This window comes from Eucyclogobius newberryi, unplaced genomic scaffold, assembly GCF_026437365.1.
Source record: "Eucyclogobius newberryi isolate DKJ021-1_F unplaced genomic scaffold, fEucNew1.0.hap1 SCAF_20, whole genome shotgun sequence".
Lineage (NCBI taxonomy): Eukaryota > Metazoa > Chordata > Actinopteri > Gobiiformes > Gobiidae > Eucyclogobius > Eucyclogobius newberryi.
The window spans coordinates 19,661,292-19,688,612 of record NW_027315835.1 but is presented as its reverse complement, the minus strand read 5'-3'; the positions used below and the strand labels follow the sequence as shown (position 1 = coordinate 19,688,612).

The 27,321-nt window shown below is 44.1% G+C and overlaps 1 protein-coding gene across 1 annotated transcript in view; it reads right to left on the bottom strand.

The window, feature by feature from the left end:
- Positions 1–12,167: 12,167 nt before the first annotated feature.
- bahcc1b (BAH domain and coiled-coil containing 1b) overlaps positions 12,168–27,321 on the bottom strand; it is a 42,109-nt gene continuing 26,955 nt past the window's right edge. The window contains exons 11-28 of the mRNA XM_072456259.1: positions 25,986–26,783; positions 23,297–23,463; positions 22,489–22,625; positions 22,174–22,281; positions 20,653–20,731; positions 20,373–20,523; positions 20,122–20,289; positions 19,202–19,375; positions 18,920–19,110; positions 17,934–18,093; positions 17,622–17,739; positions 17,009–17,084; positions 16,830–16,938; positions 16,640–16,756; positions 16,427–16,555; positions 14,701–15,950; positions 14,132–14,368; positions 12,168–13,893 (exon numbers count right to left, since the gene is read on the bottom strand). Of these exons, the coding sequence (XP_072312360.1) occupies positions 13,690–13,893; positions 14,132–14,368; positions 14,701–15,950; positions 16,427–16,555; positions 16,640–16,756; positions 16,830–16,938; positions 17,009–17,084; positions 17,622–17,739; positions 17,934–18,093; positions 18,920–19,110; positions 19,202–19,375; positions 20,122–20,289; positions 20,373–20,523; positions 20,653–20,731; positions 22,174–22,281; positions 22,489–22,625; positions 23,297–23,463; positions 25,986–26,783 (4,373 nt within the window). The 3' untranslated portion in view covers positions 12,168–13,689. The remainder of the gene's footprint in view (positions 13,894–14,131; positions 14,369–14,700; positions 15,951–16,426; positions 16,556–16,639; positions 16,757–16,829; positions 16,939–17,008; positions 17,085–17,621; positions 17,740–17,933; positions 18,094–18,919; positions 19,111–19,201; positions 19,376–20,121; positions 20,290–20,372; positions 20,524–20,652; positions 20,732–22,173; positions 22,282–22,488; positions 22,626–23,296; positions 23,464–25,985; positions 26,784–27,321) is intronic.

The window sequence follows — 27,321 nt, the reverse complement described above, 5'->3', positions numbered from 1 at the left end:
ACAGCGCTCTCCGACGCACGCCGCTTTGGAGTGCCACCGCCGTTAGCCCCCGCTCTGCTCCTGAAACACCGTCATTTGGCTTTTAAATGAAATAAATGAGTTATCTAGGAGATCCCAAAGATTACGCTTATCATTATTTTTTCCTCCTTAGTGACAAATGCCACGCTGTGATTGGTTAATGACTTTCTTGTGAGTGGCAGCTGTCCTATGGGGTCGTCCGGAGCGCGCAAAATGGAGAGGGAGTGGAAGGCGCCAATCTGTACGACTTAATGAGGTGCAATTATATCTGTGAAAGTGTGTTGACGTGACCTCTTGGAAACCTCTCACACACACACACACACACACACACACACACACTGCGACACACACGCATAAATATAAAAATGATGATGTGATTATTTTGGTACCTGGGATGCTGATTAATTGCAACAGATTACCCTTCTCTTTCAAATGAGTTCAAATACTTTTCTGTTTGCATATGAAGATTATGATGGGCACAATTTATTTAGCGAACAATGTTGACAGCTTTGATTTGCTTTTATGTTTCTGATTGCAGCCATTACCTTGTACCTGCCAGAGTTTTGTATTTGTGCGCTGTTGGTTAAATGGCACGACTCAAGAAGAAAAAAAACAACAACACAACTACAGCTGGCAGCTAAATTATATAGTAATATGGCAACATGAAGTCTCCAGGACAATGAGCCATGATCAAATAATAACAAATCCAGTACGTGAACATGTTTGAATGACGCTCTTAAAACTTAAACATATAGCATTGCAACAGTCGTAGGGAAATTATACGTGCACAATGAATAGGTTTAGCGTGTCTTTTCACAGTTGTGTTGGACCATTTGTAAGCATTCAACTGAAAGGGGTTGCGCCTATTCCAGAACTTCGTAGACAGGATAACTGACAGATTATTTATGGTTTGCAGAACTCAAACACTCATCAGAATCTTGTGGAACAACGTTTACTGAGTTGTAGGTTTCCCCCCGTAAATGGCAGTTCCCTCACTACCTCGGTACACTCGTGCGCACATGGTAAAGGGCAGGAATCTCATCTGGCCCAGTGAATGGATGTGTCTATTGAGTCTTATCTTCTAGTTAAAATACGAGTACACAATGAATTGCATTTGCCATTAAGAAAACAATCTTTGAACAAAAGTGGTTAAATTTTTCCCTGGGCTTCCAAAATGTCCTTCTGCAGCCGAGTGAAACCTACGGCGGGGACGATTGAGCCTCGATCTCTCCTGCTTAGTGCATCGAAAGCCTTCCACTCTCCTCTTTGTCTCTCTTGCTCTCTCATCGCGTCCTGCTTTCATTGTCTTCGACGTCTTTTTTAGATAATCTCATTTCGACTTCCCTCTTGATTGTGCGCCCCCCTCGCCGCCTCCCGCTCCCTCCCGCCCTCTCTCAGCGGAGCTCCGTCCCTCTCTGCGCTGGTCTGCTCTCCTAAATGCACGGCGTATTGATGTTTTTCCTCTCCTCCGTGGCCCCTGTGATGCGCTCTCTCTCCTTTTAGCTCTCCTCTTTGTCTCCCACCTTTCATTTCTCAAAGGTTCTCTGTAGTGTGCACTCCCCAGGTATACTGCCTCTCATGTACAAGCACATATAGATATACTGGGGCCTTTCTATTAAGAACACTGATATTCGGCAGGAACTGTTGCTAGCCACTGTAGCATGCCCTTCCACTCTTAGCATTTCTGTAAAATATAAATAAAAAGATTATACTATAAATGTAGGAGGAAAACATCCCTCCCAGGTCTAACTGTGTGAATAGACCCTTCCAGTGTTTGTAAGTAGGACGACTGTATTCTAAAGGGCTTTCAGTTGTTTCTGCGTACGTTATTTACTATACCTTTTTATTGTTGTGTACTTTACAATATGAACAAATGGCTATCAATGCTAGCTCGTCATGAATTTTAACATCTTCAACTTGTATCTTGCCTGTCTTTTCCATATTTTGTACATTTGTTATGACTGTAAGACGGATCAAATGCTGACGGCAAGTTACCGTGTCCTACAATAATGCAGTTTTCCTACACATTAACTTTATGGCACCTCCTTGTCGGCAGTGCAAACAGAGAGGAACCTGCCATGTGTCTGGTAATGGCTGGATTGTGAAGATGGTACAGATATTGGACAAATTGAACAAATTGTCCCAGTACCAAGAATCAAACTCAGGTCAGTGAGATTTCATTGGCATTCTCCTAACCAGATGAGCCTCCCAAATTACTTTTATTCAATTACATATTCTATTGGCCCAAGATATTTTTGATGAGTGTGGTTACATGTCATTTTCCTAAAGCTATTGTGTCACGCCCAAATGGAACGGCCAGAACATGTCCATCATGTCAAGATGCTGTTTACATTTACAAGTAGCTATCCCAACAAGCCAAGTCCAGCTGAGCCCTGCCCCGCACCGCGCTCCCTCATCCCTGCACTACCCCAGGCCTTTGACACGGCCTGTATCTAAGCAGAGCGGATATTTAGGGAGCCGTATAAAGAGTAATGACTAATCGGAGGAGGACAGGACACTGGCGGTAAAATGAGAAGGATCGGGTTGAACAGAAGCCGTAAAGAGTGCAGAGACTGGTTTCGACGCGTTTAAGAGCTTTGGCACAGGACGTGGATCGCGGCTGAGGTTTCCGGAGAATCGATGAGTCCGTATGCCAGCGTGTGTGTGATAGGGGGACCAAGGCGAAATGGATCCAGGGTGTTTTCCTGGCATTTGACGGACAGCTTAACGTTAGGCTTGTAAAAACAACCGTGCCAAATGTTCCACGTACCAGAGGACGGAGGGAGGTCACACTCTCACCAGTTCAGATAGATGAGGACATTTTATTAAAGAACTATTACAAGTCATGTAAGTTTTAGATTAAAAAAACACAGTTTAGAATCCCCATTTTATGAGTATAAAATGCACAGTGTTATTACATTTCTATTATAGATCAACATTTAAAGGGGAATTTCTGCTTTTGTCATCATTCAGCGCCGCATAGGCATTAGCGGCATTAGCATAACAGAGCATTTATAACTGCAGACGCTCGGCAGCACTGCAGGAGCAGGTTGTCATTACCCGATTTGGAACAACAGTCCGATTTGGCACATCCTTAATTAAAGTAATTTAAATCTTTATGTCCGCTGCAGCATCAAGCAGTGCTCAGTTTAAATGTAGTTGTATAAAAATGTTTCTATTTCAGAGTTTAACCTTAGAAAGGGAAACGCACAGGATCGTTTTAGCTTATTATAATCAAACTTAGCCATTTTACGCTTGAGTTCTCAAATCGGCGAAAAATCCTCCATTATTCCTTTAGTGTGCATGCGCACTCACCCCCGTGCGGAAGCGCACAAAAGCCTCGCTGCTACACCTGTGTTTGTTTATTAGCGCGATGGATCTCATCACATCTCTCGTCTCAGTAGATTTACGTCTCTTCTGAGCCAGCTCAAACTGTCTTTCTCCGTCTTAATTTTGCCCTGTACACTGAGGGAACTATATTATAATAGATCCATGTGCTTAGACACACACCGGCATATCAACCATGCATGCGCAGCCTGGCAAACATGCTGCTCTGCTGCGCACGAGCCAACGAGGCTGCAGCCGTGCAGTAGGTGTGTCCTATGATTGACATGTGAATGAACTACTCGGCTGTCCACGCCGCGAGGAAATGAGACTTGGATTTGGCGCCAAAATATCCTCCATTATTCCTTTAAGTCAGACTTTACTCAGCTCTAGTCTATAATGTTTCAAAAGTATTTTTTATAGACTTTGAGCATGTTTTTATCAGAAAAACAGATTATGATCCTAGAGTATTCAATTGAACCAATCTCAAAACTGAATCTTGGTCCCATGTATGTATCCCACTATAGCAGCTTCATCATTTGCATCATTGTCTCTCTTGTACTTGTATTACTTACTTGACTAAACAGTATAGTAAAGACTTGTATCTTTCCTTTAAAACTATTATTTTTGTGCCGTTCCCCTCATCACATTCTCACATAATTTCTCACAGATTTTGATCTTGTTCACTGGGGAGTCTGCCGTAGCCATTAGTGCTGTTACCACAAGGACCCCATGGACTTAAATGGAAAGAGCAAAAGTTCACCTAGACCAGTCATATCCTCAACAGCAATAAGATGGAAAGTTGAATGATGAGTGACGAAATCCCTAGATCACTGAGTTTCATGCTCTATTTATTAGCAAACACACTTAAATGCCTTTGTTTTCTCATGGGAGATTTCGCCATGTCCGGCTCCGTCCTATCGTCATCTCTCAAATATTCACTCATGTCTTTAACCTTGTCGCCTTGGAGTCATCGTCAAGTCCAGGCCAGTCACTGGACAGGGACCTATAGACCCTTCTGTGAGGCAGAAGACCAGTGTTGCAACAAATGGCACCTAAGTTACTTCGATGTAAACACCATTTTGACACATGACATGCTCCTCCATGTAATTATGCACCTGCCTCTTGGCCAGGACTCACGCGAAATATGTGTATGTCAGAAAGGGGTTTATTGTATTGACAGTGAAAACAAATCAGAAACTTCACAAACTAGGACCTCGCTTTGGCATTAAGGTGCAAAATACAACAGTGAAGAATAATAGTAGCAAAATCTATCAAAAAGGGCATACAATTTTAAATTTGCAAATAAAGCACAAATAAATATTATTGTTGCTTGATTTATGCACTATTTTATACAGTGCGAAATGACATGCAGCTCTTTTTGTGTTCAAAGCACCTTCTTAAATATATGTGCTACTTGATACCCAAGTATGTTCTTGTATACCACATATATAGAATACAGTTAAAAACATATATAGAATACAGTTCCCAAAAATGTTGCCAATCCCAATGAAATTACAGAGCTGAGATCATGACACTCAATCCATCAAACAAGTAATAATTATGCTATTTTTCCTCTCTTTCTTTCTATACAGAGCAAAATAAATGGATAGCCGTTTGTGCATAAGCTTTGGCCAATGTGCATACAGAGTCTAGTGGCCACCAGCGGTTGTGTTTTTCTAATGAGCTGTCTGGAGACTCGGCTGCTGACACTGGTTACCTGTCTCAGGCGACATACCTGGCTATTAACTCTGTCCTGATGAGGAAGTTGTCTGGTGAGAAAGTTTTTTCTTGCTCAAAACATTAAATGACTCTACTGTCTAAAATGAGGATGTTATATTTTAATCATCACCTATTCAGCTGAAAGTCAGACACTTGGCTCGTATGGTTTTATGTAAAATTGTCATTGTATCTTGGTATGGAGTTTTAATAGCAGTAGTATCTGGAATGTTGAGAATGATGTGAGTTAAACATGACTGATTCACTGGAGTAAGGATGATACATGTTTTTGTTAGAAATAGCAGCATTTTTAACAATAGGGCATTTATAAAATGTAGACAGGGAAAAACAGAAGAGATTCAGGTCTTCTGTGATTTTTTCTTTTTATGGATTGTCATGTCATATTGTTCCAAACATAATCTGAAAAAGTATGAACTAACTGTGCAAAATGTGCCTGTGTGTTGGGGCCCAAAGACACTGTTGTTGTCGAGGTCAATGCGATTTGCAATGCTGATTTTTAAGTCAAAAAAGCTCCAACATGGCAACGAACGACTGTGAGTCACAGCAAATGAAGGGAACATCTTTAACATCAATCACAAGCAGTGAGTGTGACAAGGCCTCTTTTCACCATTTTTGACAGAACAACAAATGTGTTTGGCTCCCTCCCGGCTTCCATCCATACCACTCTCACTGTGTCATAATGAGGAGCTGCCACTCAAACCAGAGGAGCTGCACTTATTGCAACACACAGAGGTTACAGGACGAGTCCGCGCTGCCTGATAAGGCCTGAACTGCCACGGTTTACTCACACGAGAGACGTAAGTATTACGCCTAACCTTCCACCGCCTTTAGTGAAAAGGACAAACTACTCCATGTACTGTATAATGCATATAAAAAACAACATTGATTAACTTGACCAAACACTGAAAAGAGTAGTGAAGAGTAGAATACAGTTGCGGTCTTGTCAGTTGTTCACATTAGGTTGGATAGCTTATTTTTTTTTCAATTAAAGAGATAAATGTTCAAAAACAGGTGAAGAACAAAGAGTGCCTGTGGTACACTATGGCATGGACCAGATTAAATTTGGTTTATGAATTGGAGCCCATGCATTATGCATAATAAGAGGCCGAAGGCAAAGACCGATCGAGAGGAGACATGTTGTCATCACTAAAGGAGAGCGATGGGGAGATGGACAAAAGAGATGTCCCAAGGGACGATGCACTCCTTCTGCATGGCTGCCTATCTGTCACCATGGAAACAGCCTGTATGTATGTGGACCAACAGTAAGCTGTGTCGGAGCAAAATACAGTGTATGTAGGTGCGCCGGGCGGCCTCCCACTGTGCCCCTCTGATCACATTCCTCCTCATTGTGCTGAGACAGAGAGAGCCTGGACCAGATCTTATCCTCACGGCACAGCCGGCCTGATGCTGTGATTGATGAGAGATGGAGTGATGAACTTGATGAGATGAAAGAGTGAAGAGGCTCCGGCGCACCAACACACACGCAGGCACCGAGATGAAACCCATGACTAAGGATCGCACACACCAGTCCTATTATGCAAAAACACACACACCTCGGCTGAAGATGAAGGAGCGATTATAGATAAAACGTTTTCTTTGAGCCAATGGAAACGTGACCCGAACGCAGAGGAGGCTGCCAGAATGCACACATACACGGCTTACTGTATAGACTAGAGAGGGAAGCAAATGTACAGGCACAAATCACACCGGCTGTTTGCAGGCAGCAGACCAATGCACGCTCCAATCCAGCACTAGCACTGTATTTGGTCGTGTTTGAAACCGACACCACATTTTCATAATCCATTTGTTTGTGCAAGGAGTTTTAACAAAGAACACTTGTAGATATGACTTTCAGAAACAGCTGCTGGAATAAATGTGTCTTTCATGGAAATATTTCTGTTGTTGGGACTACAATCATGTTCAAGGTTTTATGAGTCTTATTCTGGAATGTTGCAATGTAGGAATTTGTCTAAAGGAAGTTGACATGGTTCAGTTTACTTGCATCAAGTAGACTTTAGCCTACATAAACCAACCGTCAAAGAACATTCCTCGTTTGTTATCATTCAAGCTTTTCTGATTCTTGTTTGGCACTGAGCATATGTGTTTCAACCAAACCCCTTGGCCACAGTGCAGCACTGTTATAATATTTTGAAAGATCATCCCTGACATAGTCTTCTCATAAGTATCGTTACTGAAGCCAAAGACGGATCTGAATGGGCCCTGGCTGCGGAGGAGCGAGGCCTCGCTGTGCCAGCCTGTGCGACATGTGGGAACAGTTACTGTACACACATTGCCAGCAGCTCTCTGGGCAGAGCCGCAGCTGCCACACACACTTGAGTCTGCTGTCTCTCTCACACCTATACCACACTTACTAACGCAAGCGCTAACTACTTATGGAGCATAATCCTCCCCAGTCCCTCACACCTTCCAGTCATGCGGCTCGCCACGGCTGACAAAAGGACAAAATATAATTTGGCTTCCCTCCTCCTGCCCATCCTGATTGCTGTTGTTTGATGTATTGGAGGCTTAATAGTGGCATTGATTTTATCCTGCGTGTTCTCTTTGGACCCGGCTCTCTCAGGATGGCTGTCAGAAGATGGATCATCCCTCACACAGGCCCCGCAGAAGTGCACAGCTCTGGGACCACTTCAGGAGGAGTCTGGACTGAGACTCAGGATCGGTAACTTCAAAATTATTTAATGATATATTCACTTTTGTCACTCTGGCTACACTTGATGTTTGGTAACCAGCATCTCAGCATCTGGCATTATTACATAGATACTATAGATACATATTCTGTCAATTAAAATTCAATACATAAATGGCGGCCTAAATACAACCAGCAAAAGCAACATGAAGAGAGCCAAATCCAAACCAGCCCATAAAGCTAGCAAGCCCACTTGATCACCATGACATCCATTTATCTGTCGCTCTGTAGTCGAGAGTAGAGTCCGTGTGTTTGGGCCTCTTCCTCCAGAACATGTAAGTTCAACATGGTCCCACTGTGGTCACTGTTGTGCCTGTTTGTCCAACTGTATCTTTAGCTGGAGAGCTGGTTACACCGGGCCCTCCTCGCTGGATAGTTGGCCATTAACAACTGAGCCTCTTGTATCCCCTATCACCAGAATTAGCTTGTCCATAATTTAGCCTGACATTCATGGGGCATGTTTGGTTTTAGATGTAACAACAGTAGGTACATTCAAATTCTGCTTTTTGTTGTGAAGTATTTTATCATTAACAGGAGAAAGTTGGTGATCTTGTTGGGTGGCTTCGATTTCATGTTAATTTCCTGTACAAATGAAGCCTGAGACGGGGGTCGGGTTGCAGGTATTTTGATGACCCCTGCAGTGTCGATGACAGCACATCAGGAGGTGCGCACATACAAGACCAGAGCATGTTGAGTGTGCGCAGACTGATGGCTTGTTTTATCTAAATACTGTACATATCTCCTCCTGCTGTCGCTGGGGTAGACTTGGCCACGTTGCCGGTCACTCGTCATTGCGGTATCTTTCTTTCTCACACATCCACATATAAATTCCAGCTTGCATCCCGATCCTATCATGAATATCACAGGCACGTATCAGGTGTCCGTGCTCCCGTTGCTGTGTCCACTAAGTCTTTACAGTGTGTTTGACCTATCAGGATTGACTGGGTTGGCCAAAGCGCCTCTACTATTCCAAATATCATATACCGGTACTCGATATACTCTGTGATAACCACGAGGCTATCTCTGGAGGAACATGTACAACTGCGTGTACGAGGGGCACAAATCATACAGCCTTTTCCAGCAGTTTTGTCTTAACTGCTGTGGATTAAGAGGTTATGTGGGGAGTCTGACCTGGTGTGACCCCGCACACGCAAGCACACACGCACGCACGCACACACTCGCAAAGGCAAACGCACACACGCAAACGCACACACGCACGCACACACGCAAGCGCGCACACACGCAAGCGCAAACGCCTGCAAACGTACACGCACGCACACACACAAACGCACACACACACCCAAGCGCAAACACACACACACACACTCGCACGCAAACGCATGTGCACGCAAGCACACACACACACACTCGCACGCACACGCAAGCACACACACGCACGCACACACTTGCAAACGCACACACACGCCAACGCATTCACACACACTTGCAAACGCACGCAAATGCATGCACACACACCCAAGCGCAAGCATGCACACACACACATACACACACACACACACACTGCTCTTCAGGGGACATTTTCACTCGCTCGGTCTTTGTTGCATTTACTCTACAATGTTTTAAGTCTCTGCAAAATGGAACAATTACATTTTTGGTGACCTGAGGTTATGTACTGAAATAAAAACATTTATTTCATTACAGGCGTTTGAATTGTGCCAAAACACCTTGAAACATGTATCGGCCTTGCTGCGAGTGGCCTCTCCACAGACCTGACTTGTAACAGATTTCAGCTTCTCTCTGAAATATTGTTGCTTTGCCTGGAATGTTCCAAAGTTTAGCTTTAACGTTCTCTATGGAGTCATGCAGATGTTCTGCACAAGCCCAGACATTGTGCACAATGTTGTTTAAAGCTCTCATTAGGATTTTGCCTAATTATTTAAGAAGTTTACTGAACATCAGATCAGGTATTTGTCGATTTAGAGCTCATGACATTTTTATTTTGCATTCACACCGAATCAATCCTGAGCGAGGGAAAAAGCCTTTCAGCAACTTTGCTCCTTTCCTATGGAACAAAACACAGACTATTTAAATTAAATTATTTCATGCCTTTTAATTTTTTAACATGTACCAGAAGGATTTTATCCATTTTATCTTTGTGGGTTTTTAGGTATTTCTTAAACGTTATTGATTGTTTTATTGAATGTTTTATTTGCATTTTATAGAGCTATCATGTGTTTATTTGTTTTATATTTTATTTTGGATTTGAAAGGATACCAACAATCTCTATTTTGGTTTCCCCTATATACATAAATTATAAATATATATATATTTTTCAAATGCCCCAATTTTGCAATTCTGGTGGTTTGGGTGAAAACTTCTAGCTTATTGAGAAGACAGCACTTTTTATGTAACCTATTTTCTGTTGATTTAAAGGGGAAAAAACGATCTTCCGAACAACTCGCAGACAATTCCTTATTTTGTTTTCTTGACACCAAAAAGACATGTTCCAACAGAGGACTTTTGTTGTAATTGTGTAATGTAAGAGGACATGGACATTTGTTCCACGTTGCCAAGAACTCATGGTGATTTATGTTATTGTACCATCTGTTGCCACAGAATACGTTGCACAAGGAGCCGTGAGTCAGACTGTTTCTGGACATCTACAGTGTCACACTGCTGTGTGCTGGGATGGATAAGAGTGGGGCTCAGATGAACGATGGATGAGGTGGTGTAGAGAAGGCTGCTGATCTGCTTACTCCCACTCCGGGTGACCTGAATACACCCCAGTCCCAGCACAAACGCACATGCAGCTGACAGCCATTCATTCACTCTGTGACAAGCTGGGGCCATGTCTAAATGGAGAGCACACTCCCCTAACCACAAGGCCTTTTCGGCTTTTACTATTGGAACTGCCCCGCTACATTCATCTTCCTGATTCAAATAATAAAACCAGATACACTCATCCAGTTGATGTCATGTCTCATATTTAGTTCTAATTTAGCAACAATAAAAGGAGGACACACCTTTCTTGGCCCTCGACACAAATCTCCTTCCACATGTTTGCTCTTAGAACGTGAAAGCCCTTTCTCTCATTAGCCCAAAGGCAACCCCAAGCTCCAATTGTGGCCCTATCTCCTGCAGCATTCTGGGTAAAGTAGTTTAACAATGTCAACCAGATAAGCCTAACGCAAACCTGCCGATAAGGAGTCAAAGACTGCACTTAATGTCTGTGTGTTTTTGAGGCGTTTGCTGATTGAAGAGAGCCGACAGGAGGATGTTAAGGGTCCAACGGTGAGGAGAATGCTGTGTGTGGTCAGACTAGCAGGCGCGCCATTTCATATCTATGTAATAACACGCTAAACTCCAAACAGCTAGAAGCACAGCACAAAAAGAAAGCAAACATATGGGACAAAGAGCTGAGCTGACTATGGTCAAGGACCATTAGCAAGGTTTTTGGAAGGCAAGGTGATTCAACATTTCCTGTAATGACATGTACAGCTGTGGAGATAAGAGTATGTAGGGTGTGAACATGAAAAAGCGGTAAGAAAAACTGAAGAGAGACTACAATAAAGGGCTCCAGATAACAAACTTTATGGGGGACATTTAAGCCGAGGCTGTTCCACGCGGCGCCCTGACAGTAATTTGAGGTCAAAGGTAAATAGTCAACCCTGCCCTTAATGTAGCAATGAGCCATGTCACAAAGATTCTGCGTACAGTGTGATAAAGAGGTGTGAAGAAAGTCCTGCTCAGGAAGAGTCAAATAAAACGCATGCGGCCTCTATATCTCAGACACAGGACACTCGGTATGTCCTGATTTGTGCTTAGTGTTTGTGGATCCGTCCTCACAGTTCTGATGAATTTGCATTTAGACGTACATTTAGAGGGTGAAAGCTGATGCCCCGCTTTGTTCTCTAAATGGTGCTGTTCTGTTTTTATAATGGTGAATACCTGACCCACCTGTACAGCCCGAGGAGACTTCGTCTTGTTCCCAGTCTCTCAGATACGGTTTCCTCTCATTCTTCTGCTTCTATTGGCCACAGCTACAGTTTCAAATTGCTTCCTGTGTGTTTTTCATGTTTTTTTTTCTCTCTAATTCTTTTGCTCCTTTCGCAGACAAATGGTCATTGATGAGCATCAGGCAGTGTTCAAAGTATTCACACCCACAAGACAAATTTAAAGACAAAATACTTTTTTAAGAATCTTTTAATAAAGCAATAAAAAGCAAAACAATAAATTTAAAGCAATAACTTTAAAATGAAAAGATAAATAATTCTTCTTTTATACAACAGGAAATATAAAGAAATATTTCTTCAGAATGAAATTACAGTTTATATAGTGTATTTTAGGTGATCTCAACCGTACAAAGCATGTTCCCATGGGTCTAAAACATTTTGAGCAAGGATTTTGTCATGATGGGTACAAATAAATCCAGTGTTTTATTAAAGAGAATACAGCTTTTACAAAATCTTAATTAAAGACCCATTAAAGTATCATGTTAGAATAGAATTTCACATTAGTTTCCTCTTAAAGCTTTTGCTTTGCAGTGTAACAGCATCATTTTTGTTAAGTCAGTCAAAAAAGGCAATAATGCTCTTCCCCTGTACATCCTATACAGTGACCCTTGTCACAGGTTTGCATAAAGAAAATCACACAAAAAAGCGAACAAAAAACATTTTTGGCAAAACAGGAATAAAAGTGACACAATTTGAGATTTGATCCTCATTGTTTTTCTCCACCACTGTCCCATTGATTGGCGTTGATTGTCCTTCACATTCACGTGATCCATCCTGGTTACCGTAGAGCTCTCAAGTGCATCAGCTGGGCTGTCATAGCAACGGTGGATGGACACAAGCCGATGAGGGAATCGACTGATTGAATTTTGTCTGTTTTTCTTCTAATGCTGCAAAACGTAAACTCACTCAGGTGCTTTGGTATGTTTCATTTTAGGCCAGATAAATATCTACATTCTAAACACACTAAACATTACAGGTTTAGATTTCAATGGCAGATGATAGAAACTTTCCAATAAGTGTAAAAAAAACGGGGGGAAAAAACACATTCTGTATCAAGAGTTAAATACATTTGGCCACCCCAAAACAGTTTTTACATTAATGCCAAAAGCAGGCCAAGTCTCTGCGCTTGATCAGTTTCAAACCTCACTTCCTGTTCAGTGCATCAAGAGGTCACACAACACACCCCACTTTCTCTTCAACAAACAAAAACAAAAGGACAAATATAGAATATGTGTCATTTACAATGTTTTTACAATATAATGTACAAAAGCGCACTGTCATTTGTAACTCAAACATTCTACTACCTGTACATGTGTCTTTGCTCCTGGAGCAGGAGGCGACAGAGGTATTGACGTGTATGGCTTGACAATTGAAATAACTAAAACAAAACAAATGACATTAAGTACTGGACAGAAAGTGTTCATTAGATACATACCCTTGGTGTGTCCTCACTCACTCACTCACTCATTCACTCTGCCCTCTGTGTTTTTGGTCCTGTCGAAATCTCAAGTGGAGGACCATTCAGGCCACCTTAAGAACAGTAAGACCCTCCTTACGTCTCCCTTCCCCCACGGTCTTTGTTATCAGAAGGCAATAGAGGCCCTCCTCCTCTAGCACAGCCCTGCTACTCTGTCCAAAGTGCTCATGTCCTTGGTTCCTGTTCTTTTGTCGCACTAATCTCGTCACAGTGACGAGATGTTCGTGTTCAGACTCTTGGAGACTCTGTGCAACAAACAGGCCCCGCCCACATGTAGCAAAGTCCTGAACGCAGTCCTCCCACGTGCTGGACTTCAGTTTGTCCAGTAGGGACACTTCTAGGGACTCAAACACAAACAACAAGGCTTGTATTCTGTCCCTTTGTGTCGTCAAATATTTCTTGAAGTTGACTTTTCCAAAGTCAAAGCTTTTTCTGACAGAAATGTAGAGCTACGACACGATGGGCACACCATCCACTCCTACAAGCTGACCCGTGGTGGGCTCGTAGATCCCGGCTAAGTAGAATAAGTCATTGGTGCCAGGTTTGGGGTCTCGTATGAGGTGGTCATACTCTGCTCGGCTCACCACTTGACAGCGATGGGAGATGGTCTGCACATCATTTTCATCCTCGTGGCTCGACTGGTACAAGGCATTCTGACAGAAACAGAGAAAATCTTTAACTATAATGGCTCAGTGTGCCATGTCTGACTGCTGTTCTCTTTGATCATAAATTGATCTTTCAATCATAGAGTTCACAGAAAGTGGTACTGTATTTAGGGCGGCCTTCTAAACAAAAGTGTAAACATGCATAGTTTCTCTGTGATCAAGAATAAAACAATCTTCCAGAATGACATATAAAAACATTCAGCCTGTTGTGGGAGGCAGATGTTACCTTGCCATCGCGGTGCCTCTTCCCCAGGCGAGTTTCCTCTGGGTGGTAGAACCATTTGACCCTGACCACCATGCTGGAGCTCCAGGACTCCCAGAGGCTCTCCACGCGGCCCACATAGGGCAGCTGGGGCCGGCCAGGTGAGAGGAATACAGCACAGTCTCCGACACGCACCGTCTCTTTGCCGCGCACAATGGCCTTGTAGAAAAGCTTACGAGCTTTACCCTTCAGTCCTCGCCTCTAACAGGGAAGAGGTCAAAATTATTGTTAAGATTTGGGCGATTCAAAATATGCTAAAAACTGCAGAATTGCTTTGTATGTTAAATGAAAAAAACACTTTAGTACTCATTTAGTACACAAGTATATACGATATAATGTCATACAAGTTAATTATTCGACCCTCTATATGTATACGTATACATATGTATATACGTGTGTGTGTCTGTATATATATATATATGTATGTATATGTATATATATGTACACATATATATACATGTATAGAGGATCGAAGGAGTAAGTGTTTTTTATTTCAGTGGAACCTGACGGAGGACTGAGGACATGTGACATACCTGTGTGGGATTCCCAGACCACCTCCAGAGCTTGCGTCCAGAGCTGCTGTTGGGAGGCTCTGAAGAGGACATCATGGGCCTCTTGGCTTTAGGTTGCTGGCACTGGCTGTTAGCTCCTCCCTCTTTCCTCTTCTGGCTTTTGGAGGAGCCACTACTGTTCAGTGAATTCCCTTTACTAATGTATGCTTTTCGGTCATCGTTACACTCGGCTTGGGGCTTGGCCCCAGAGCTGCTCGTGTTAGATGGGACAAAGCTGTGTACTGGAGCGGATTTAGACGTGGTGGGGTCAGAGGTCAAGCGCCGTTTCTGTTTGTCTTGTTGGAGCAGAGCACGCCGAAGCATCACAGATGATGACTCTTCATCAGAGGAGTAGGAGGAGTCGTTGTCAGATGAGCAGACCGAGGAAGAGGAGATGGAGCCAGAGGAAGAGGAGGAGGAGGAGGAGGAGAAACAGGAGAGACGGGAGTGAAAGCGCCCGCTGCGACATGGTGAGGCCCCGGAGTCTCTCTGTGTTTCTCCTGCTCTGCGATCATCCTCATCTTCCTCATCCAGCTCAGAGTAGGAGCTCGGGCAGTCACTGGGGTAGTCCAGACTGTAGTTTCCGCTTCGGCCAGGAGACTCTAGCTTGTCCTGCAGAGGGGAACTTCCTTTGGGCATGTCTGAACCACCTTTCTTGCCCTCCTTGACCAGGAGACTGGGATGGATGTAGCGCAGAGGCGCTGCGGCTCTGAGGCCACTGCTCCCAAGCCGAAGCAGGGCTTTGCTGTTCTTGGTCTTTGGAGAAGTCACACCTTCATGGTCAAGCTTTATAAGATAATTCTTCCTGTCACGCTCACTCCCCAACTTCCTGTTAGCAGATCCGATTGCCATGGTGATGGCAGGAGAGCATGAGGGTTCCCTGAGCCCCATCATTGGTACAATCACACCAGGTCTAGCAGCTCCAAATGTGGAGTAGCCATTAGCAATGCTTCTGAAAGAGTCCACTTCAAAGGGCAGCCCAAAGATTCCTTTCACAGGGGTGGAGTGCGAGAGAGGACGGGAGGCAGGGCGGTGAAACAAGGCCAGGTCGTGCTCTCTAATCTTCCGTTGGGTCTTGCGGGATGTTCCATTGAAGAGGAAAAAGTCCACTGGAGTTCTCTTCTTGGGCGCAGACCAACTCAGCGGAGAAGTGTTCTTGATTCTGTGTTCTTGTACTGCTCCTGGTGCAGTGAGAGACATAGGCACTGAGTGCATTTTCTTGGGTCTGCCAACTAAAAAGTATGGATAAAATGAGTTTTAATTAACATATCCCGACAGATAAAACAATAGTTTCATGTATTTTGAAATCCACAGTAAACCTGGCAAACCTGCCTGCCCTAAAGCGGGTTTGTCACACAACCACACTCTGACACTCCATAAGTCATGATTAATGTCTTAATAAAGGGATAAAGGATGTGCGCCACACAAAGAGCTTTATTTATGAGTCTTATGAGCTTTTAGACACTGTAATCCCATATATTGTGTGTGCACATCTTGATGCATCTGATTATTGTTGACAGATAGAAATATTAAAAACTGTAAATAAAGCTATGGTAGTTTGAGCCCTAGGCTCAATACAAGCCCTGTGCTTATATTTACCGGTTAGACTGGTATTTCTCTGAATACACTTCTCACAGTTGACTTATGATAACTTTAAATACAACAACACTCACAAAAGGAAATAAAAATGTGTTTTATATTTGCACACCTGGTCTTTTCTCCTGAGGCCTGACCGACTCTTCACTGGTGACTTTGTCTCTTGCTCCTTTTCTCTCCTGGGAAACTTGGTGACCTCTGCGACCCGGGGACATAAGAAGTGTTGGAGGAGGTTCAGCACCTGAAATAAAAGAAGTTAATTATTGTCTAGAACATGTTGTATTGAAGCCTAAGTTCATCCATGTATTCTTACAGCCATACGCACAGTGTATTTGGTATCCTGGAGGCAGGAGTCTGATGTTGGCCAGAGATATCCTTCCTCTATCGCCATCATCAAACTCCACCATTACACTGCCCTCCTTCTCGTCCTCTCCTGGGCCGCCTGAAATGTCAGGAATGAAGCTGTGAGTAAGGCTTAACCACAGCGCTCAGAAGTTTAAGCGTGTTAAAGCTACCTCTCTGAACGTAACCAGGGTAAAGGCATCGGGAACGCTCACTCCAGTAGGCGCACACCCGCGTCCCACCGCACAGGATAGTCTCTGTCTGGGGACGCACGTCCAGCACCTGAGAATCATATAGACATTATACATGACCAGCAAGTCCAGTTTCCATTCAAACAATGATCAATACTCACTGCTTCCTGCAGGAGCTGCTCTAGTGAGTAAATTCTGGGTCTGTTCCCCCTTTCTCCTTCAATGACGACACTAAATCTGAGAAAGGCCGATGAACAAATGTTAATTCAATTTGTACTTTTCGAACAATAACCAGGTTTGATTATCGCTGCTATAAATCTAAAGCTTGTGAGAAATATGACAATAACAACTTTTGTTAGCGGCAGCTGTGCTGGCTGTCAGGACTGTGCGAGTTGGCTTTACACTCGCTGAGACGTCTTGTTTGTCAGGACTGTCACAACTGCCAGGAATTAAACTAGCAGTTATCACAGGCTTCGTCTTTAACACTTGTCCCAGCTCCTTGGATTTAAAAGCTAAAATGAAACATGGCGATATACTACATTGGTATTGAAAGAAATCTTTTTGGCCCCAACTCAAACAACATGCATAAATATATGCCATGACATTTCATTTTTACATTTCTGCTTTATTAATTTGTCTACCAAAGTAAACATAATCTAATAATGTTTAACTGTTGTCTCTTTTTCATTTCATTTCATTTATAATGTTACAAAATATAAATGTGTTTTTTGGGGTGCAGCGTTGTAAAGTGATAGTGGGGCCCTGTAGACTTACATGTCAGGCAGATCCAGAGTATGGACCGAGGCAGCATAGAGGAGCTCATCCTCCTTTGAAATAAGGATCTTCAGACCATCCACCAACATTTCTTTACTCAAAACACAATTGGGTAGAGCTGTGAAGGAGGGGAGGAAATAGGATAAAAGACTGCCTGGGTTGGGTGCTCACTATTTACCACTTAAAGGTTGTCATGCGCATATCGTTCTAAATAAGACTGAATGTGTGCATGCTAACCTTTTCAACTCGGAAGAAGCTTGTTTATGTAGCGGCAGTATAATTAAACAGAGTTGCGTCATTGTTCAAGCTTACCAGGTATCCTGCAAGGCATGTTGGGAGGGAGGTGCAGTGGCTTCTGCTTCTCTTCATCGTCATCATCTTCGCCTTCAGAAAAACTGCTCTCTTCATCCAAGTGAAAGCCATCATCACTGGCAAAGCTCTGAAGCAGCCGGCTAACTGCATGACCTTTGACCTGTACAGTAAACAGGAAAGCAGAAACAGAAAGCAGGTTATGTCAGTTAACCACTGTACCGGTACGTTAAATGTGATTCAGAGTCATATGCGTAACTGACTTCCACTGTTCAGTTGAAAACAGCAGCGCCTTGTACACACTCAGTCACTTGTAGGCACTACATATCGGCCCCTTATCTGAAAACTTTGGACATACACACTTCTCAAGACCGGTTTAGGCTGGTCTGTGCGAAGATGATGGATGAATGTTGATGGAGCCAGCTCACCCAACAGGTTTGTGCTTGCACTCGGCTTTCCAAGGAACACTGTCAGAATTGATGCTGTGTCTGAAGTTTTCCACATCAGGAGACCATATATTTCAGTTCAGACAGAAGTTTTGTCACTGCAGGATATGGATGATGATCTCCTTTATTGCTGATGTTGGTGTGCATCAGAAAACTTGGGCATGTGGAGAGTTATGGCTATACGTCTTTATGGACTTGCGTTTGGTTTACAATTATGCGATTAGGACATTCTCTTGCAATGACTTATGACACAGACGACCTCAGGGCATTTGTCATTAAAATGAATTCCGGTGTCTCACCAATGGTTGAAAAAAAAAAACGAGTGTTGTGTTAGGACAGGTCGTACACAGCAATCCATGTGGGCTCGGCACCTGATGAATCTTCACTCAATATTTCCTGTCATACCTTATTCTAGTTCTGGGACCATTCAAAGCAAGATTTGTCCCACTTAATAAGTAAGAGCACAGAACCAAAGATTTGTAAACTCATACCATTTGAATGACTCTATGACAATTTATTATTCATTTGTAACACAGTAAATACCTTTCCTGCCAGGATTTCCTTGTTGGTGTTGGCGTGGCTGGCTTGATCTCCAAACCCAAAGCCCAGCTGTGGCCCGCAACAGTCCGCCAGGGCACTTTTCACAGGTCTCTGATAGTCCATTAGTCTTCTGTCAGTAGTGGAAAAGTTTGTCTTTTGTCTTTTTGGATTGGACACTGAAGGACAATCTGCACCTGCAATACAGAGCAACAACACCATGAGCCCTGTGTAGGTTTAATAAACATTATATTTCTCATTGAGAAGTCGGATGAAGACTGAGCTCACCGTGCCGATCTGATCTCTGAATCTTAGGCTTTTGTTTAGCTTGAAAATTTGAAGAAAGTGATGAAAAATACATCATTCCAGCAGCTTGATTTGAGGCTGAACCTTTGGAGGATGAGCTAATCTTAATGTCAGACGCTCCATCTTCACTGTTGCAACTGCCGCCGTCATCCTCCTCTGCAGAATAAAGAAATCATATTTATTGGTCAGTTTTTAAAGTAATGGAAACCAAACGTTCACTAAAGCCAGGTTATTTGATAATGACAATGCTATGACAGTGCTCTGTATGTGTATGAAACCCTGATAAACAAATTAGCAACCTGCACTGGCAGCAGGAGACTCAGGCACATACACAGCACGGCAGTGCACATATCCACAGTTAGTGGCAGCTGTGTGTCACTGACTGCAGGGGTCGTGCTGGTGTCGACACATCTCTGACACACTTGTCACTTACACTGCGTTCTCTTCAACACTTCATCTGCCGCACACAAACACAACACACACACACACACACACACACTGTCACCAACCCCTCAAATTCTCTTGGTATTTTAGTCTACAAACTTCTGATTTGGATGGCCATTTCCCACTGGTTTGTCTGTGGCTAACATTGTTCCTGTCTCCAGGGGAGGGCATATTCATGGGTTTGAAAAGCGAAGGACTGGGTGTGAGATTCTGAGCAGAGCAAGAGTGGGCTCAGGTTACTGTGTTGAGCACTGGGTGGCTGTGCTGAATGCCTGTGGCAAGTCGTTAATGGTTTTAACGGTGTGACAGACGAGCCGGGAAGTGAGGAGGCTCCCACCGATGACATCTCACTGTGTACAATTTAATATGTGCACACACACATGGGCAAATGGCCCAGTTTAACATTGGGTTTAACATGAGCAGTGTGATAGAGATTCCTCTCTGTGACCCATACTCACCGTGCTCTGAACTCTCGCTGTTGGGCTTGTCTTCCCCGCACTCTGGCTTCTCAGAGGCGCGCTCATCCTTGTGCTCAGACTTGTTTGGGTCGCCACCCATCAGCAGCTTGGGCTTACGCCCCCTTTTCCTCTTCAAAGTCTGAAAGGCGGTCCAGTTCTGTTGTAGATCTGGAAGATTGAGCAGATGTTGTGCTTTAGCAGTGGTTAATGTTGTTGTGGTTGAGGAGTGTTGGAGCGTGATCACTACCAACCTCCAGGACGACGTGGCATCATCCTGTCATTGCAGCGGGCTGTGGATGAGGGAGCTCCACGCTGCGCCTTGTGTTTGAGCTGGGTTACTCTCCTGGCCAGTCTGGAGTTCAGCGTGTTGGGCCGACCTCTGTGCTTACAGCGAGCCTTCATCTATTCAAAGGGAGTGGGACAGATAATTATTGTCTCATTTCGTTTCACTAATTGAAACAATCAAGCAAAAACAACAGCAGGAAGTGGGTATAGGTGTGCGTTGATGAGGAACGCAGAGAGATTACTGACCTGTGCAGTACTGAGGCTGCTAAAACTGTGATTGGATATTTTCTTCTTGCTTTTTTGCTCCAGTAAACTCAGCCCAGGCCTGAAACACAGAACACACTGAGATCAGGACTTGAGACAGATCTTCTTCTTTTTTTGGAGCTGCTGGGTTCATTCATTGTCTCTGGCGTTTGCCATTCTTGGTGTCTCATAACTCTATAAGGCAAGAGTGCAAAACTCTGGTGCCAACTGTCTGCGCAGTTTAACAGCAAACACAGAAATATTTAGCAACTGTGTGAATATGAAACTGTGCTGAATCACCACATGAAAGGCTAAAGAGTACCTAGTGTGAGGGAAAGAGAGGAGAAGGCAGAGGAGCAGGAGGAAGAGTTGAGGAAGGAGGGGCTGAGACAGAGATGAAGCAGTCTCAGGGGAGTCTGTCCGTTGACCGGAGCTTCAGGGCTCAATCGATAAACACTAACCTCTATTGAACACTACTCCTCCTTCCCTCTATCGCGCTCTCTTTCTCTGCCCTGGCTTCATTGTATGCATGCTCACTCACTCTCACTGTACACACTGCACACACTACTGTTAGCAGCTGCTGTCTGAGCCAGGTGAATCCTATATTCCCACAGAGAGCCAGTTTGGCTCTCAGCATCTTCTCTCTCAAGAGGAGATCTACGCAAAGCAAAGAGGATACCATGTTTTCTATGCTGCTCCCATCCAAACAAATACTTTAAATTCCACAAGAAAACACAAATAATATAAACCTATTAAATATTTGACTATTTTCAGGCTAATCTATGGGTGTGAAGATTAAAGTCTGAGAAAGGGCACATTGCTCATTAACAGCAGCAGAAATACTGCTTCAGCACTTAGCTACAGCAGACTAATTAAACAAACTGCAAGCCATTCATTGTCATTTTCATTAGCACTTTCTAATCAGGCTAACCGTGACAAACTTCAAGTTCTTTTAATCATTTTATCAAGGCAAAGGGTGTGCATGTTAACAGAGGTGGGGCAGCATAAAAAAACACATTTATCTTTATGAGCCTGGAACCCTCACTGTCGATGGAAGTGTGGTGCGTATAAGGTGTGAAGTAATGTGTTATTCTATGTGTGGATGAGTGGGAGTGGTGTGGAGTCGTTTATCACTGTGATAACTGTACATCGGGACTTTGTCTGCTTGTATTAATGTATGCTGCAGCTTCACTGGGAACCTGGATATAATCAATGCATGTGATAAATATGATTAAAGTGATTAATGATGATTAATAACGGCTTCATCTCCATTAACCCCCCTTCCCCCACACCGCTCCCATCTCATAACCCTCTGCATGAATATGTGGGTGCGCCTTTGAGCAGCTCTTTTCAGAGCCCAATCAAGCAAATCATCAGCCTTAGAGCATTGGAATCAATTCTGCTGAAGACGAACTTCTTGAAAATCAACTGTGCCTTTGACTAAAAACACAAACAGAAATCAGGATGAATGAGCGGGGCTTGCCAATCACACTGATTACACTGCTGCCATATCACGGGACTGACCGGAGTCTTTTGGAGCTCTCTGCTGCAGCAGCTGGGCCGGGGGTGGACTTGCGCTTGCGGGGGCGTCCAGGTCCCCGGCGAGCAGGGCTTCGAGACGTCTCCTCTTTCCTGCAGTGAACGAAGGAGGAGAATGGAGAGAGAGAAAAGATCAGAGATGCAGTCAGAAATGAAGAGGAATGTCTCTGGCTACAGGTCAAACTGCATTAACTATGAGAAGGCATCAGGTCTAAACAAATAAGAAAGATGCAGCATGACAGACAAATTGTGAATGCTGGAATTTAGGTTTTATGCGAGTAAAAAAGCGTTTGTGCTTACTGGTGGTCGTGTTTCCTCTGTAGCTTGGCCAGTTCTCTCTGTTTCTCTTTGTAACGGCGCTGTAGCTCAGCCAGCTGGACACGCATGGCCAGCTCCTCCCCACCCATCGAGTCCATGGAGCCCTTCACTGGGCACACCTGATGCACACACACAAAGCAGAGCATTTAAATGCTGAACACACACTGGCTGGGAATGGGAAGTATCCTGCGCGTGTTTGAGCAGCTAATGATCATTTTCAATTGACTTTCAACTTTTCTTTCAGCACATCTATGTATATTCATATGCAGCAAAAAGGGGGGAAACTACGTTCCTATTTATTCTGAGAGAAACTTTGATTGGGTGACCAAAACAGAACAGATCATCATTAAAAGGGGCACTATGTAACTTTTCTGGTGGAGGGTTCCACCCTCTGCTTTTCTCCATGAAGAGACCATTGCATTGCTTGGAATTTTCCACAGTATGACATTAGACTAATCCATCTACATAGAGACTAGCATGCTGAAGGAACAACACCTGTAATTAAATGAATGCAATTATAAGTTTAATGTCATACTGTGGAGATTTCACAGCAATAATATCTCCACGGAGACGCAGTGCACAGACCTCCCCCATCAGAAAAGTTACATAGCAAACCTTTGATTGTGAGAAACAGAACTCTAAATATTAGGTTCATCACTGGGGTTGGCGTGTGGTGGATTACAGCTCTGTCATCTCTGGTTTGAGTGTCCATTATTCAGCCTGTCCCTATATATTCATATGAATGATTTTTTGCTATGCCTGAGTAAAAGCCCGATCTGAAAGGGCTCACCGGCTCATGTCGAGGTCTCCAGCTGCATTTCCTGCGCAGGTTTAGCCTTTTTCTGATTGGACACTCCAGGTCCGCCCCCTGAGGTGTGGTTTCTCCTGCCATCTCCAGGGCGCGAGCAGCCGCAAGTGTCGCCAGACTGTGCAGGTCAAAGGTCAGCATGTCATCACCTGCACACAGACGAGGTGTTTAGGTGTTGATTGGTACATCCCAAAGCAGCTGACTCAGAGTTATGAAATAGATGGTGTGTGGAGATTTATTTCCGAAACAATGCAAACATCTCATGAAAAGTGGATATTTATGACATTAGCTGTGTAGTTTATTTGATGTATACTGCTGTTACTGTTGAGCGTACACACTTACAACGCAACAACACGCTGGTGGGAGTGCACAAGAACAATCGCTCTCATCTGTCACTGTCATTAACTCTGTCATTGTCAGTAGAATATTCATGAGGCACACCTATGCTGATAAAAGACACATGCACCTAAAGTGCTTTTCGCTGAGACGTGGGCCCCAGCACTAAGGCGGGAAGGAGGGAGGGTTCGGGGAGGAGAAGCAATAAGAGCCAAAGTGTTTATTGAGCTATCTATTTATTCTCCTACATCTCCTCATTATGGACATGGACAGAATCCAATTTTGCCTTTGAGGAAAGTGAGAAGAGCATCATAGTGTACGCTGGAGTAGCGGGCCTCTCCTGACATCTGACATTAATAAAGGCAGTGTGTGTGTAAGCACGTGCACAAGCAGGAAGGCGGGAAACACAATATGGTGTGTGAGGCTGAGAAGTGTGAATGGAAGTGTGAATGGTGACGGGACAGGTGACTCCTGGGAGGCAGAGGGACCGGCCGTGTCCTGTCCCAGCACACAGAGGTCACAGTCATTCTCATCTGTCACATGGTCTGAGCCAATAGCACACTCCTGTTACACTGACAGGATGACATCACCGCTGACATCACCACGGCCAGTTTAATGTCCGGGAGGATGGCCACAATCGAAAGGCGCCTTCCGCCCGCCGTATCCCGCACACACTCGGCTCAGCTTGGGTAATAGCTGCGCAGTGTGTCTCAAAAGGGGGTAATAAGAGGCGGCACATGAGAGTAGAGGAGGATGAAAAGCGGAGTAAAATTAAAAAACGTTACAGTTGTTATGGGCATAGCTATCATTATTGGCCATTTAGAAAATCTAATAAGATACTGTACATTTTCAAAATAAAGCCTGAGTAGGAACAAGAAAATAAGCAACAATAAGAGAAACAACGCTGGAGTCAGATGTCCATCCATCCATCCATTTTCTACCGCTTGTTCCCTTTCGGGGTCACGGGTGACTGGAGCCTATCCCAGTGACTTTGGGCCTTAGGCGGGGTACATCCTGGACAGTGGCCAACTTGTCGCAGGGCCAACACAGAGACAGAGACATTACAGACAGTTCACTCTCACATTCATTCACTAGGGCCAATTTAGAGTCACCAATTTTTACCTAACACATGCATGTCTTTGGACGGTGGGAGGAAGCCGGAGAACCCGGAGAGAACCCACGGTAACACGGGGAGAACATGCAAACTCCACCCAGAGAGATCATGTGATGTTGGTCTGGTCCAGAAATCGAACCCATGATCTCCTTCTTGGGAGGCAACAGCGCTAACCGCCTTTGCCACCGTGCACCCTGGAGTCAGATGTAATGGTGCTAATTTACAGTGAGGAGCAGGCATCTCTTGATTCCTTAATCTGTAATTGCAATCTTCAGTGAACAGCTGAGATATCCTTCCGCGTCACAGAGCGGCATAACTGCATCTGTCTGGGATCGGTTTCATCTTTCAAACACATTCGCAATGACAAAAAATGCCATCAGCGGTATTAATATCATTCCTCCATGCCCAGGCCGGAGACGGGTTTTAAATAAATGTGTTGCAATTTAGAGAACGATTCCCACACCATGACAGGACTTATTGATTTCACACCTATTACACATGCTGAGCACGTGCACGCACATGTAAACAAATGCACTGCCACACACGCTCGCATCTCGCACATACATGTACTGACAGCTGCACTGGGACTTATGATTTTTACACTTATTAATTCCGTCAACAAGGCTTGCAGAGGCAGGATTTACACACAAGATTACATTGGTTTAATAAGAAAAAAGGCGCAGATGAGAGGGGAAACGTAACAAGAGAAAGGAGGAGGAGAGAGAAACGGGAGGTAGAGACACAACGGAGAGGGGCGATTCATCTGGGATTACTTAACAGCTTACACACACGCACACACTGGCATAAATAAAAACACTTTCTCTCAGTGGGACAAGGGGAAAATAGGAGCGCTTTCAGAAGAAGTGTTTTTAAGGAAAGGGTCTAATTAGCAAAGCAAGATGCTGGAGCCTGCGGGACTCGCTGCCCCACCAGTGTGTCCTGGCTTCAGTCTGGAACTTGGCTTGATTGACCATCTTTGTGTCACCTCCTTAAAAGCCCATGTACACACTTAAACTAAGTCACTACAGAGACAAAGAAAATCAGCTACAACAGAATTTCATGCCAAAGAAAGAAAGGAACAGGTTGAGCCTCCACACCAGCCTTTCACACAACTTCAGATCTGATGGTCTGGTGTGTTTGTGAGTGGGTGAGCAGGAAAAAGATGGGTTTTATCATTTTTTCTTAATTTATCAAAACATAATATTTTAGCCGGACCCTTACCTCCATCCCCCTTGCTCTGTCTGTTCCTCTTCTCAATTTCCAATTCCGCCAGCTCTCCCAGGATGTCCATACCATGGTGAGGCAGCGGCCTGGGGGGCTGGAGGACGGGTGCCGTTGGGTACAAGGCATCTCTGGTGGCACACAGAGCTGCAGCGATCAGCAGCTCCAGGCTCCACATGTACGCGCCTTGTAGATGGGTTGAAGTGTGGGGGCCGGGTGAGCAGGGAGGGGTGCAGGACACTTCCACAGAGCCTGCCTCCTCTTCCTCATCCACCACCAGTATAGCCTCTTTTCTTGGTTCCTCCTCCAGTGTGTCCTCTCTGAGGTCTTCAGGCACAGAAGCATTACATTCAGGTTCATGCCCTTTCCTCTTTCCCTCTTCCTCCTCGGTGTCCTGTTTTTCATGTTCACTGTCATCCGTCTGCTCTTTAGATGGAGGCAGCGCCTCCAAGGCAGCCCTCTGGCCTGGGCAGCCCTGAGACTGCTCCACTTGTAGGACATTGCCCATGGCTGTGGCCGGGACTGGAGCAGGGCTGTGCTCCAAGTCTGAGATGGGGCATACTTTTTCCTCCCTCTGCTTTATCTTGTCCTTTACACGGAGGTTGCCAGAACTCACAGCTTCTGAATTGTACATTTCCTGGTCCACAACCACAGCACAACATGAGTGTGGGTGGGACTTGGACTCCGAGTTGGCAGCCTCCACTTGTGTCATGTTTTCAGCAGGTCGGGCCTCACGGGGCAAAGGTCCAGCTTTGAAACCAGTTGTGATTGGAGTGAAGGTGTATATAGGTGGCAAGTCTAGAAGAAAAGGCCAAATTAAACGTGTGAAATTTGTCAATCAATAAAAAAGCATAGATTACTCAAACACAATCAATCACACAGTAACCATACAACTCTAAAGCCGTATGGCTAGAATTTAAGTCCATTTTCTGATAAACCTATGTGGTCACACGTTTCCAGTAAATTTACATGACCAAACCGGTTTCTAGGGCCCTTCATTCCTGCTTGCGGGTGTAACAGGCTCTTATAGCAACGGATGTTAGCTGCTACGATTGGCCTGGTGTTTAGCAGTGTCCTGTAGTTGTTGGAATATTTGGCCCATATTATTCAGTTTATAGAAAGTTGCTTTATTGAAAAAACAAACAATGTGTGTGTGTGTGTGTGTGTGTGTGTGTGTGTGTGTATATTTTTACATTATATATATATATATATATATATATATATATATATATATATATATATATATATATATATATATATATATATATGCACTTGCCTAGAGTTTTAAATTCATTGCTATTCTGTTCTCAAGGAAAGGGCATGTGATTACAGTCGG